Genomic DNA, 15,292 nt, shown 5'->3' with positions numbered 1-15,292 from the left:
GCTACCCACATTCAGAGGAAGGACTGCAGGAGAGGAAACATATAAGAAAAACAACTGCTTGAACGCATGGGTCGGGGTGGACATGATTGAGGGTGTGGACTCGAAACTACCACATCAATGCAACTACCAACAATTTGGAAATTGCTCTTGATCAAGGACACATGACAAAACTAGTGGAAATGTGCATCGGCCATGGGTGGGGGGAGTGCGGGGGGCGAAGGGTAAAGGAGGAGCATGAATCATGTAACCATGTTAAAAATGAATATTAATAAATGTTTGGAAAAAAAAGAATACAATATAGGACTGGGAAATAATGTCAAGGTGTTTTGAGATGAAGACCAGGTTTTTCAAAAAAGAGGAACTATTCCACTGGCTTCAGTTTTTGCTGAGGTAAGGTCCTCAGCCAGTAGTGAGGAGAGAGTTGGATGTAGGAAGATTTAAGAGTAAAGAAAAGGTTTTGAAAATTGTGGGGAAGGAAATAGATAATAAAGAGGATTAAAAGGACAGCTGTGCTGCAGGAGAGCCAAGTTGAGTTTGGTAACATGAATGTGTAATACACTCATTCATCACTGTTGGGAAACTTCTAGGCTCGTTAGTGGGAGCAGAGAAAAGCATTAATCCAGGGCTCAGGTTTGGGAAGAGATGAGGAAAGATATGAATAAAAGTGCAAGGGATTCTAGAGCAGAGGCTAGTATGTGTACAACAGGCCAAGCTGAAATGGCCAATTATCTGATTGATATTGGAGAGAGAAGAAAGTCAAATCAGAGTTTGGGTAGTGGCCTGAGAAAGCAGTGAAGAGTAGAAGGAATTGGAAGTTTTTATGAAGGTGAAGAATGGTAAAAGGAAGGATGAGCTATAGCTAAAGGTAGAATGATAAAAGGTTATGGTCAGATAGGGAAATGTCAGAGTTTCTAATTAGGGAAATGGAACACATGTAAGCAATGGTGAGATTTATTTTGTGTGCCAATCCCTTTTGCAACTCAGATGGAGTTTATTGGGTCATGTGATTTGAGGAAATGAAGAAATTGGGAATTTGAGAGTTTGAGAAAACTCTAAGATAAACATTGAATTCCTATAGTTTAAGGACAGGTATCAGATGAGGTAAATAGTGAACCAGAAGCTAAAGTCATTGAGAATGACCTGGAATTTGGTAAGAAAAGAAGAAACATTTTAATCTCCCTCCTCTCTTCCCTCCGCCCCCATTTTATTTAGTGTCCAGTATTGGATTTTTGTTGTTTACATAGTAGTCATGGTCTCTATATTGTCTTCCTGATTCTACTTATTTTACTATGCATCCGTTCATGTTGTCTTCCCTGCCTCTTTAAAGTCTTCATGTTACTTCTTTTTTTTTTATTTATTTTCAGCATTTGTTTTTTTAAAAATTTTGAGATCTGAATCCTCTCCCTGTGCCACCTCACCTATTGAGAAGGCAAGAAATGTACTATTTCAATTAAAAAACAATTGTTTTTTTAAAAACTCTTACCTTTTTTATTAGAACTGTGCATTGGTTCTAAGGCAGAAGAGTGGTTAGGGCTAGGTGAAGGGGAATAAGTGGCTTGCCCAGGGTCATACAGCTAGGGAATGAATGAGGTCATTTTGAACCCAAAACCTCCTGTCTCTAGGGCTCTCAGTCTACTGAGCCACCTAGCTGCCTCCTGTAATATCAATTATACATGTAAATTCATAAACATGTTTCCATATTAGCCATGTTGTGTGTTCCCCTCAACCCCCCAAATAATAATAACAACAACAATAAAAATAAAATGGAAAAAATGTGCTTCAGTCTGCACTCAGACTCCATCAATTTTCTCTCTGGAGGTGGATAGCATTTTTTATCATATCTTTCAGAATTGTCTTGGACCATTGTATTGATCAGAATAAGCAAGTTTTTCATATTTAATCATCATTACAATATTGCTGGTAACTATATAATATTTTGATGCTGTTCACTTCATTTTGCATCTGTTCATATAAGTTTTCCCATGTTTTTCTGAAACCGTCTTGCTCATCTTTTCTTATATCACAATAATATTCCGTCTCAATTATATACCACAACTTTTTCAGCCATTTTCTAGTTGATGGCCACCCCTTTAGTTTCCAGTTCTTTGTCACTACCAAAAGAGCTTCTATATAAATATTTTTGCACAGATAGGTCCTTTTCCTTTTCCTTTTCCTTTGATCTCTTTTGGATATAGGTCTAGTTACCTGGGATACAGGACATAGCTCCAAATTGTTCTCTCCATAATGGTTAAATTGATTCACACCATCAACAGTACATTAATGTTCCTGCTTTTCTACTTTATAGCATTTGTCATTTTATTTTTCTGTCACATTGGCTAAAACAGTAGATGTGAGGTGGTACCTTAGAGTTGTTCACATTCTTTTTTTTTAAAAAATAAATTTTTTTATTGTCATATCAAACACACTTCCATGTTGTTCATTGTTGTAAAAGCACACTTATATAACCTAAACCCCAAAATAAAACCATAAATGCACTGATGTGAAAAATGGCTCCAAAAGTTCTTTCTCTGGAGGTGGATGGCATTCCCCATCATAAGCCTTTCAGGATTGGCCCAAATCATTGATTTCATTGTTGAGAGTAGCAAAATTTTCACAGATGATCATCATACAAATTTTGCTCTGCATCAGTTCCCGCAAATCTTTTCAGCTTTTTCTGAAGTCATCTTGCTTATCATTTCTTATTGCACAATAGTGTTCCATCACCAACACATACCACAGTTTGTTTAGCCATTTCCTAATTGATCGACATCCCCTCAATTTCCAATTCTTTGCCACCACAAAAAGAGCTTCTATAAATAAATATAAAAACACAAAATATATTTTGTACAAGTAGGTTCTTTCCCCCCTTTTTTTTATTATCTCTGGGATATAGACCTAGTAGTGTGGTATTACAGAATCAAAGGCTATGCACAGTTTTATAGCCCTTTGAGCATAGTTCAAAATTGCCCTCCAGAATGGTTAGATCAGTTCACAACTCCACCTCTGGGTGCATTCATGTCCCATTTTTGCTACATCCTTACCAACATTTGTCACTTTCCTTTATTGCCATATCGGCCAATCTAATAGGTGTGAGGTGGTATCTCAGAGTTGTTTTAATTTACATTTTGAGTTCACATTATTTTTTGTGATTTAGCAATATTCCATTATATTTGTGTACCACAATTTGTTTAGTCATTTCACAATGGACCCTACTTTATTCCTTGCTCCTACAAAAAGTGCTACCACAACTATTCTGGTATATATGAGTTTTCTTTCTATCTTTAATGGCTTTGATCTTAGAATAAATTTTTTAAAATTTACTTTTTCTGACTACTTAGATGTATATTATAGCTTGAAAATATGTAACAAAGTGATGCATTTTATCTAAGACATCTGTTTATCTGATGTTTTCTTATTTTTTTGCAGGTTAATAGCAATGAGCTTACCAATGGAGTAATAAATGCTGCCTTCATGCTCCTTTTCAAAGATGCCATTAGACTCTTTGCAGCATATAATGAAGGAATTATTAATCTCTTGGGTAATTATTTTTCTAACATTTCTTGCTTTATATTGAAAGTTAGGGTGAGTAATGTCTACTGAAGTAGTAACTTACAACTGTTCTTTAGGTATGGTTCATGTGTTCTCATGACTGATTTTTAGAAAAATGATTATGTGTGATTTCAGCCTCCTACATAATCTACTAATTTGCCAAAACAGTATGGAAGGTGGCTTTTGTAAACGCATTTATTCTTATAAACTTAATATTGTTATGTAAGTTTATTAAAAGTATTTATTTTTAAAATTTATTAATAAATACATTTAATTTATTTATTAAAATATATAATTATTCTATAATATAATATTGTATATTACATAATATATAATTAGAAATAAAATGATTATACTATAATAATAAATATTAAAATATAGAATAATATACAGAATAAAACACAATAAATAAATAAATTTGATTTTTTTGTTTTTTAAAAATAATTTTTCATATGAAAACTCTTCCTTCCTGAATTATTCAGTCAAAATCTATAAACGGAAAGTGCACTTTTCCTGTTTATAGATTTTGACTGCATAATTCATATTTTACCCCTTTGTTACTTTACTTGAAAGTACAAGCAACAAATAGGTCTCTTTTCGGGCAAATCTTGAATTTATCCTCTGTGAAGTAGCCACATTATTAGAATTCTCATTTCTTATTTCTATGATCCTAGAACCAATACAGTTAGTCGATTTAATGACTGGATCAGGATAATCTTTAATGATTTAGTGTTATCTTAGAAAAGAAGTTTTAATTAAGTAGCTCCAGAGTTTTCTCCTTTTATCAGTCAATAAACATTTATTAAGTGCCTACCTATTATGTGCTAAAAAGTGCTACTTTATGCAAAAAGACCGAAGATTATCCCTACCTTCAAGGACCTCATAATCAAATAGGAAGGACAATAGGCAAACAAATATACTTACAAGTTATATGGTATAGCTTTATAGAATAATTAAGGAATAATTATAAGAGGGAAGGTACTAGAATTAAAAGGGAATGGGAAAATCTTCCTGTAGAAGGCGAAATTTTACTTGCGAAGCCAGGGAAATCAGTAGGCTGAGATGAGGAGTGGGAACATTCCAGACTTGGGCAGCAGTGAGAGAAAATATATGGAGCCAAGAGAGGGAGTTTCTTGTTTGTGGGACAGCAAGCAAGGCCAGTGTCACCGAAGTGTACATTGAAGAAAGAACGATGTAAGAAGCCTAGAAAGATAGCAGGAAGCTAAGTTATGAAGGGCTTTAAATGCCAAATAGAAGATTTTGCATTCAAATCCTATAGGTGATAGGGAACCACTGGAGTTTATTGCAGAGGGGGGATGGTGGCGATATGTTCATACCTGTACTTTAGGAAAATTATTTTGATGGATAGATGGAGGATGGATTAGAGTGAGGAGAGACTCAAGGTAGGCTTGACTGATCAGCATTCTATTGAAATAGTCTAGCATGAGGTGATGAGAGCCTGTACTAGACTAGACTAGGCAGAACAGTTCATATCTCTATGATAATCCTCCACATACTTGAACATATTGATCATTATTCCCTCTGAGTCTTCTCTAAGCTAACTGAACATTCCTAGTACCTTCAAACTATCTCTAAATGGCATGATCTAGAGGTCTTTTGGCACCTTTTTGTCCTAACCTGGACACATCCAGCTTAGCAACTGCCTTCCTAAAATGTGGCTTTTAGAATTGAATATGATTTTTTAGATTTGATCAGACTAAGAGAAAGAAGGGGATAGAACTTGCCCAAGCTTATGCTCTGTTGTTGGCATGGCTTTCAAAACAATGAGTTATCTTTCATGACCTAAAGAGAAATTAAAATATGGCTTTTTAATTCTTAATGCTTGTTTAGCTTTGTATCTCCAAAAATCCTTTCTTAGTTTATCCTTATAACAACTATATGAGGTGGGTAAAGCAAAGTCCTCATAGATAATCCTAAGAGATGAAAAAAAGCATAGGTCTGAATCATTTTAAATGGGAGGGGGGTCGGGAGGAAGATAGGTGCCTCAGTAGTTTGAGAGCCAGGCCTAGAGACAGGAGTTCCTGGATTCAAATTGGACCTCAAATACTTCTTTTTTTTTTTTTTTTTTTTTAAACCCTTGTACTTTGGTGTATTGTCTCATAGGTGGAAGATTGGTAAGGGTGGGCAATGGGGGTCAAGTGACTTGCCCAGGGTCACACAGCTGGGAAGTGGCTGAGGCCGGGTTTGAACCTAGGACCTCCTGTCTCTAGGCCTGACTCTCACTCCACTGAGCTACCCAGCTGCCCCTCAAATACTTCTTAACTATGTGAACTTAGGCTATCCCATCGCTTAGCCCTTACTGCTCTTCTGCCTTGGAACCAGTACACAGGATTGATTCTAAGATGGAAGGTAAGTGTTTAAACAAGAAGTATGTTAAATGTATTTGAAAGTAGCCATAATCTGGAATTTTAAATTGTATGCACATTTAGGTAAATTTTAAATAATGGTAGAAGAATGAATAAGGTATAGAAACTTATTTTTCCATTGTTAAGAAGTGGAATAACTTGTCTTAGGCCAAAAGTACATGAATTACTAGTCTTAAGTATATTAAATATACATGATATTTATGGAAAGTTGAGCTGTTTTTGTGAGTTCAGCCTAGAGTATGCTGATAAAGGTATAAATTGAAACAGAATCCTTATATTCATTTTGGTTAAAGTATAAGAGTCATTTTCTTTCACAGAAAAATATTTCGATATGAAAAAGAACCAGTGCAAAGAAGGTCTTGACATCTATAAGAAGTTTTTGACTAGAATGACAAGAATCTCTGAGTTCCTTAAAGTGGCAGAGGTAAAATTGTCTTTAATTTAACAGAATTTATTAAATTTGTATTTTATCTGGGAGTTCAGATTGTGATCAAGCAGGTTATTCAGGTCTATACAGTTGCTTAGATTCCTGCCTGTGTAGCACATGATTATTCTTAGGTAAATTTCATTACAAGAATCACACAATGGGAGCAACCACATTACTTTGTAAACCAACTTTGAATACTATCCATGCAGCTATTAAGAAATTACCTGATCTTTTTGAATGGGAAGTTATAGTTCTCCTGGTTTTCTCAGTTGAAAGAAGTTAGTTTCTTCTTGTCACAATACCTTTAGGAAAAGTGTCTTAAAAACATATAAGCATTACACCTTCATCATTATTATAGTTAGCATGTGATAGATACAAAGCTGGATTTGTTGTAATTACATATTTGGAGTATAACTACTCAGGTAGGAGTGTTGCTAGTAAGGTAGTTGGACACTTGTGAATGAGATTCTATTTCTAATTTTCTTCCCTAGACAGCTGAAAACATTTAGTTGTTAAAGAGCAGTCAATAACTAGAAATAATTATGTAAGTTTCCTTTTTGAGTTTTTTTTAAATCTGTATTTCTAATATATATGTTTGTATATATATTTTAATAAAAACATTTATATTTATATATAGCACTTTAGAGTTAACAAAATACTTCCCTCACAACCCAATAATGTTTTAAATAGTACAAGTATTATTCCCTATTTTCTAGATGAGAAAGCAGGCTCAGAGAAAGTGATTTGCCCATGTGCTCAATGCAAGTCAACAGGCTGTGAATCCAGTTTTAACAAGTGCAGTGTTTTTTCCACTGTATCACATTCTTTTGTAATCATAATATTTTTGGATAAATGATATTTTCTAAAAAGTTTTACTTGTACATATAAAAAGTTAATTTAAATTTAATGCTTTCTCCTTTACAGCAAGTTGGTATTGACAGAGGCGATATACCAGATCTTTCACAGGTAATACATTGTTGTTGTTTTTTCTTATCGAAGGATAATATATAATTTTATTACACAGGATACAAAACTGCAAAGAGGGGTAAGTGAAAGAGTTCATAGAAAGAAGACAATAATGAGATCATACAGAAAAATCTCATTGCTTTATCAAGACAATTTTTACAATATTTTATGAAGCCATCATAAAGATGGAACCAGAACATTTTCCTTAGGATACTGATATGATGAGACATTTAGGGTTTGCTCCCTCTCTGTGGATGTTCCTCTAGTCTGGTCTAGTCTATGCTAGTTAACTTGCCAGGTCTGTGACCACTGTCTCCAGGGTTCCATTACTGTGTTGCCTCTGAAAGAAGCCTGCCTTCCTAACACTTTTCTTACTGTGCCACTTCCCCTTCTTTCTATCTTGTTCTATGGTAGTGATGGTGAAACTATGGCATAAGAGCCAAATACGGCACGCAGAGCACTCTCTGTGGGCATGTGGCCACCCTTTCCCCCTAGCTTCTCTCCCCCCCTTCCCCCCCCAAATTAATAGAAAGACAGAGGGACTCAGGCGGAGCTGCTCCCTTCCCTCCCTCCACCATGTCTGATGACATTTTTTCACATCCCCCACCCCTCTTCCCAGCAGCCCTATGGGAACCCACAGGGGGAAGGTGGGCAGAGCTTGGAGCAGAGCAGAGTGCATAGGCCACTCCCTTCCCCCTTTCTACACTCAGCTGAGAATATTCCTCACTTTACCTGCCCCTCCACCCAGCAGCCTAGTGGGAGCACTGCATCCCTCCCCTGTGAGGGGAGGCGGAGTGGTACTCAGTCTAAGGGGTGGAGGGGGGGGCAGGGCCTGGCACTCCATCTCTAAAAGGTTCGCTCACCATCACTGTTCTAGGTAATTAGGATGTTATGGCCATTGCCATAGCTACCTATACCAGACTTTCTGGGGGATAAGCACACCCACCCCCAACTACCTGTACAACTTAATAGATTGTCTTTTGCCCTTGCCACCCCTAAATGAATTTGTCCTGAGACTAAAAACTACTAGTTGAACTCCCCATACATCAATTGGTCAATGGCTGAGTAAATTATGACTTATTAATATAATGGAATACTATTGTGCCCTTAAAAAAATGACCAAGAAAGCTAGGAATACTTACATGAATTGATATATAAAATGAAGAAAGCAGTATATCAACAATTTATACAACAAAATCATTATAAAGTCAAACAACTTTGAATGATTTAAGTACTTTGATCTTGGCCTTGACCAGTCACAATTCCAGAGGATAAAAGGTGAAGCATGCCTGCTCTTTTCTATTACAAGACAACAGTAGAAAGATAAATTCCTTCCCTTACAAGGATAGCCGACAATTCTCGTGTATAGGCCACAAAATTAATTAACCTTATAATTAAAGTATGCATGGTTTATGGCACATTCGTTTAATGTGTATACATTTACTTATAAATGTGCATTTTAATTTTTCCTGATTTTAAATTTCCTTTGGATGACCACTCAGTTAGGAGGCATGTTAAACACAAATGTTAAGAAATGTCAGGAAATCAGCTTTGTTATTACAATCTTAATAGCTGTTTAGTTAGTACTTCTGTACTAAGTTTTAGTTTTCATACCGAGTACTATGAGTCATCTGAGACAAACAACATCAATCTCTTATGACCTGTCCTTTGAGCATCTATTTTATGTTGCCTGTTCTGTGCCCACCAGGCTTTCATTCTTCCCTTAGTCCAAGGTTAGTTATACAGTGTTACTTTGGGACATTGGTTTCCTTAACCTAATTGCTTAGTTTATAGTTCTTTTTGTGTGGACAGTCCCTTCACTGAAGCAGATCACAGCTTAAGAATTGCTGTGGCCTGAAAATTAATTACTCTGAACTTTATGGATTAAAAAAAATCTACAGAAATGAGGATGTTTTAGATTTATCAGGATGTTTTGTGATTTTGGTATAGGAGATTCTAGGTTAAATTGAAAGGCTAGACGGTTATGTGGCAGCATTTCCCCATCATCAAAATCCCAGTGCTATAGTATAATTAGAAAGTTAGAGAACAGTTCCAGATCAGAACTAGAACTATCTACCAACTATTAAATGAAATTGTATGCAACCTAATGTATTCAGCTTCTGTATTGCTTACCTATTATTTTTCATTTGCATTGGGTGACTTGTTTTAGCTTTTTCTCCCCTCCCTATTGGTTAGGAATTCTGAGGAAAGGTAACTTTTATTAAATAAAACTTTTATGTCCTCAAATGTCTTTTAAAGACCAAATGAATTCCCTCTCCTTTCTTCTCCCCTCCCTTTTTTGGCCTCCCCACTCCCCTGCTCCCTTTGGTTTATCCCTTCTGACTTTCTCAGTAGGGTTAGATAGAGTTTTTTATCCGGATGGATAATAAAGCTACTCTTCCTTCTCCGGGTTGATTACACTGAGAGTAAGGTTTGATTATGCTCTCTTCCTCTCCTTCTTATGGTATTATTTATCCCCTCCCCTTCCCATGCCCTCTTTGTGTGTAATAGAACATCTTATTTTTCTTATTTACTCGGATTTTTCTTGGTGTCCCCTACTATTCCCACCTTCTTTCCCACCCCCCATGTCTTCTTAGACCATTTAGTATCCTGTCCTCTCCCTATGAATTATTCTTCTGGTTGCTATAATAGTGAATATTATAATAGTGTATAGAGTTCACTACAGAGAATTATACATAGCATTTCTCCACCTAGTAATACAGATAATTAGATCTTATTTATGCCCTTAAAGAGTCAAGCTTAAAAGACTATGAGTTTTCTTTCTTTTCCCTCTGTTTCTTATTTACCTTTTCATCTTTCTCTTGATATTTGTGGTTGAGTGTCAAACTTTCCATTTAGTCCCGGTCTCTTTTGTGCAAAAACTTGGAATTCTTCAATTTTGTTGAATGCCCATACTTTCCCCTGAAAGTATATGGTTAGTTTCGCTGGGTAGTTGATTCGCGGCTGAAGGCCCAGCTCTCTTGCCTTTCTGAATATTGTATTCCAAGCCTTGCGGTCTTTTAGCTTTGAGGCTGCCAGATCCTGTGTGATCCTTATTGGTGCTCCTTGATATTTGAATTGTCTCTTTCTGGCTTCTTGTAAGATTTTTTCTTTAACTTGAAAGCTCTTCAATTTCGCTATTATATTTCTGGGTGTTTTCTTTTCTGGATCCAGTGTAGAGGGTGATCTATGGATCCTTTCAATGTCTATATTGCCCTCTTGTTGTAGAACTTCAGGGCAATTTTGCTGAATAATTTCTTTAAGTATGGAGTCCAAGTTTCTATTAATTTCTGCCTTTTCTGGAAGACCAATGATTCTCAAGTTGTCTCTTCTAGTGCCATGTAGTCTTTTTGTTTCTTTTATCACTGATTCCACTGCTAGGCATATACCCCAAAAAGTTATAGGCAAAAAGAAAGGCTACATATCCACTGAAATATTTATGGCAGCACTTTTTGTAGTAGCAAAGAACAAAAAATGAAGTAGATTTCCATCAGTTGAGGAATGACAAAAAACGTGCTAATCTGAATATAACACAGTCTTGTGCTAAAAGAAGTAATGAGCATGGCAAATTCAAAGAAGCATGAAGTCAGTTCAGCCAAAAACAAATATCCACAATGAATATAGTGATATAAATGGAAAGAACAGCTCCAAAATAATCAAAACTGAATTATAAGTTACATTCTGAAACTGCTTTATAAAAGCTAGCAATCTTAAACTTGGCATCGAGGCAGCATAGTGGATAGAGTGCTGGGTCTGTAGTCATGAAGATCTGAGTTCAGATTTGTCCTCAACTACCTCTGTGATCCTGAGCAAGTCATTTAACCTCTATTTGCCTCTGTTTCCTTATTTGTAAAATGGGGATAATAGCAGCTATCTCATAGGGTTATTGTGATCAAATGAGATAATAATTATATAACACAAAGTTCAATGCCTGGCACATAAGTGTAAGGTATTATGATACTTAATTTTCCTCTCCATTCCCTATCCCTTTCCATTTTTTCAGAACTCAGAAGTGCACAGATGTGAAAATAGCATATTTTCAAATTTTTTTTCTATATGCTGATGGGTTGTATCGAATTTTTTTTCTCCATCTTTTTTGTTTTTAGGAAAAATTCTTTGTCATAATTAATAGTAGCAACAAAAAAATAAAATCAACTTAATTTTAATAGAAAGGAAATTGTTCTTGTTGTCTTACACTAATTTCTAGATTATTTGTTGGTTTATAGCAGTGATGGGCAAACTATGACCTGCAGGCCAGATGTGGCCCCCTGAAATGTTCTATCTGGCTGCATGACATTATTCCTAATCTAATGAATACAATGAGTAGGATACAATACAATGAAGCTTCGAAAGAGTTGAAACAGACTGACAGATGAGCATTTCCTTTCCTTTGGCCCCTTCTTTAAAAAGTTTGCCCATCACTGGTTTAGAGAAGACCATTAACTTGTAAGAGAAAAGTAAGTAATACACAACTGAAGGAACAAAAATAAGTAAAAGATAATGTGCAGTTAAAACAAATCCAATATAATTGATTTAGATAAATTGTCAATACCAGAAAAGAGGAAATGAAAGACAAAAGGATATAAGCATTTCTCTAATTAGATTTAATAAAGTGAAAATTCATCCTTAAAGGGATTCTGACCACAAGGTATCACCTATGACAGAGTCGAATAGAATTACTTGAAAGAGATAACAATAAAGATGACTTTGGTTTCTTATTTTTAATGAGAGAAATCTGGAAGGCTGCTTATCAAAAGGTGAGTTATGATCTCCATTTGTAAGGATTTTATGGAGATGGGCATTACTCTTAATGTTTTTTTATATGTTTTACATAGTATCCAACTTGTTTGGGGGCTATGAAAATTTTAACATTTACCTTGGCCATTATCCCAATGAAAAATGAGCTAATTCTTTATGGCCATAAGTGAAATTATGCTTTATAAATGAATACTGAAGTAGTAGAGTAATTTATACTTTGATCAGCCATATCATATTATTTGTCACTTATGTTTAGCTAGACTAACTCATTTGTGAAATTCTTCATAATTATTTATTTTTTTCAGGCTCCCAGCAGTCTTCTTGATGCTTTGGAACAACATTTAGCCTCTTTGGAAGGAAAAAAAATCAAAGACTCAACAGCTGCAAGCAGGTACCTTTGTAAAGCTCTCCTTTGAATTTTTTATTCCAAATGGTAGTTTGTTACTAATTATTTTAAGATTTCACTTCAGTATCATTTTTATAGGACCAAATTATAACTTTTAAGCATTTCAGTAGGTATATGACTTCTAAGCCTTTTTATTTTCTAAGCTGTTATATATATATAGTAAATAAGTGATAAAATTATCTTCACATGGCCATCAAATTCTTATACAATATTATGATTTATGATACCCTTTCAATTTTGTTTTCTCAGATTTTCTTCCTCTAAGGGCATTTGGATATATCTTTCATAGACTCTGAGCTAATTTTTTAGTATTTGGACCCATCTTTTTTATATACATTTTTAATTTTTAGAGGAAATTGTACTAAATATTATGACTGTAATTCAGATTTCCCCATTCAATTTTCTGATAAAATTAATAATAAAAGATCAAAAAAGTCCAATTAATTCAGAGAAATCATCTTTTTAAATGGCTAAATTATCATTTTGGAAAAATTTTGTATAATTTGTAGTTTATCAGAATGTGATTAATATTTTTTAACCCTTTAGAATTGGAAGACTTTATGTGATTAAGATTATAAAAGTGACAATATGAAATTTTATACTTTTTTTTGCCATCCTACTGAAGGTTTAACAAATATCTGGCCTAGAGGTAAACAGAACCAAATAGAAGGTGGTTTGTTACTGGTTCTGATAGCCTTTTATTCCTTTACTGCCTGATGTTAACTCCTTCCACCACCACCCCCATACATTAATGTGTAATATTTGTGGGAATGTAATAAAATGAAGGAATTTAACTAAATTTATAAAAATCTGATTTGTGTGAAATTTTGTCCCAGAAAGTTTTATAGTTATGTTGATGTCTTAAATGTGTAAATTTAATGGCATCTGTTAAAAGGTTACTAAATCTTCTTTTTTTAAGTTATTGATATATTTTATTTTTACATCAACTGTATTTCTCACTCTCCCTCCTAGCTCTGAAATGCATTCTTTTATGAGTAAAAAAGGAGTAGAAAATAATTCAGCAAAACTAATTTATCGAAAAAAGTCTGACATGCAGTATTGCAGTAGTCAGCCAGTAAGCATTTAATCTGTTGTGTGCCAGGTACTATGTTAAATTTTGGGAGTACACCAGACTATTCCTTCCCTTGCCTCTTACTGTGATATGAAACATTTGAACAATCTTCATCTCTTTTTCTGTTCAATTATTCTAGGGCTACAACCCTTTCCAATGCTGTCTCTTCCCTGGCAAGTACTGGCCTGTCTCTAACCAAAGTGGATGAAAGGGAAAAGCAAGCAGCCTTAGAGGAGGAACAGGCGCGTTTAAAAGCTTTAAAGGCAAGTATATCTTTCCCTTTATTGGAAAAAGAAGTAAGCATTCTTTAAGACTAAAGATAAAAATAGTAATTTTATTTTTGTGAAAACTGTAACTAGGCATGTTTTATTTATTAAATGAGCATAATATAGTAGAGTTTTGAACTTGGAGCCTGGAAGTTCTGGGTTCAAATCCTGCCTCAAGCACTTGATACCTATATAAATGTTGGCAAGTCATTTTGACCTCTTGGTCTCAGTTTTTCATCAATAAAATGAGCAGGTTGGATTTGGTGGCCTCCAGGGTTCTTGCCAGCTCTGTTAAGTCTATGATTCTTTGTAAATGGTATGAAATTGAACATTGGATAAACAGTTGATAATATGTGAAACAATCTGGTAACCTAATTCTTTGTCATCTACAACAAAAAGGTAATTATAGTAGCCAGAAAATAACATGTTTGCAATGAATGATAGAATGCGTTAAGTTTTATTTTTTGTCAGAAGCCATGTAAATAAATTCCTTTTCTGGATTTATATTTTCTCTGTAGGAACAGCGTCTAAAAGAACTTGCAAAGAAACCTCATACCTCTTTAACAACTGCAGCCTCTCCCGTATCCACCTCAGCAGGCAGTATAATGACTGCACCAGCCATTGACATATTTTCTACCCCTAGTTCTTCTAACAGGTAAGTTATGGATTTCTAGGTTGTAAAACAGATTACTAGTATTTGTGCAGAGATTCTTATTCTTTTAAAAATTTGCATTTTAATAATTCAATCAACAAGCATTTGTTAACAGCCTACTACTCTGTGCTAGGTGCTGGGCTAAGTGCTGAGGATACAAAGACAAACAGAAACAACCCTCAAGTAAGGATAGGAGATATTTGAGTTAGTTTTAAGCCTCAGCCTCTCAAATTTTTTGGGAAGTAGCAATAAGAAATTTCCCTAGATTTAATTTGGTTGGTGAAATTTTAAAAATTACTCTAGGTTGAATGGAAGGGAAAGCATTTATGAGTCATTGGGAATATAAACATTCTGCTTTGAAGGGAGAGGGTGGAGTCAATATGGCAGCTTAGTAGGAGTGAGCTCTGACAATCCTTCCAACCCAATCTTTAAAAAGTGCCTCAAAACCTCAGAAGTCAAAAATCAACAGCAAGATGGTTCGAGGAGGCTCTCCCACTGAAAACAACTTAAAAGGTAGGCAGAGAGAGAGTCTATTTTCATGGGATGAGGGGGAACCAGAAGCAAAACTGCTCACAGATGAGTTCTGGCCAACCACCCCTCACCAACTGTGTCAGGTTCTGAATCTGGGCATGGACCAACTTTGGGATCTCAGGATCCTGCCTACACCAACGACAGAGCACCTCAGATCCACACCTTGAAGCCCCAGGCCCTGGCACCATCCTGTAGTGAGGCCCAGAAGTCTGTAGTACTTGGCCCTTTCAAGGCCTGCCTTGTGGTGAAGCCCTTAACCCCGGGACAAAATAGCTCAG

General features: G+C 35.3%; 1 protein-coding gene across 10 annotated transcripts in view; it reads left to right on the top strand.

The window, feature by feature from the left end:
- PICALM (phosphatidylinositol binding clathrin assembly protein) overlaps positions 1–15,292 on the top strand; it is a 128,132-nt gene that overhangs the window by 57,581 nt on the left and 55,259 nt on the right. For all 10 annotated transcript variants that reach the window (XM_044668211.1, XM_044668208.1, XM_044668210.1 and 7 more), the window contains exons 6-11: positions 3,427–3,538; positions 6,254–6,360; positions 7,288–7,329; positions 12,393–12,478; positions 13,705–13,828; positions 14,350–14,486. In XM_044668211.1, coding sequence (XP_044524146.1) covers positions 3,427–3,538; positions 6,254–6,360; positions 7,288–7,329; positions 12,393–12,478; positions 13,705–13,828; positions 14,350–14,486 — 608 coding nt within the window. The remainder of the gene's footprint in view (positions 1–3,426; positions 3,539–6,253; positions 6,361–7,287; positions 7,330–12,392; positions 12,479–13,704; positions 13,829–14,349; positions 14,487–15,292) is intronic.

The sequence above is a fragment of the Gracilinanus agilis genome, chromosome 3 (assembly GCF_016433145.1).
Source record: "Gracilinanus agilis isolate LMUSP501 chromosome 3, AgileGrace, whole genome shotgun sequence".
In the NCBI taxonomy this organism is placed as follows: Eukaryota; Metazoa; Chordata; class Mammalia; order Didelphimorphia; family Didelphidae; genus Gracilinanus; species Gracilinanus agilis.
Note: the sequence above shows the minus strand (reverse complement) of the source record. Positions and strands in the feature narration are given on the sequence as shown.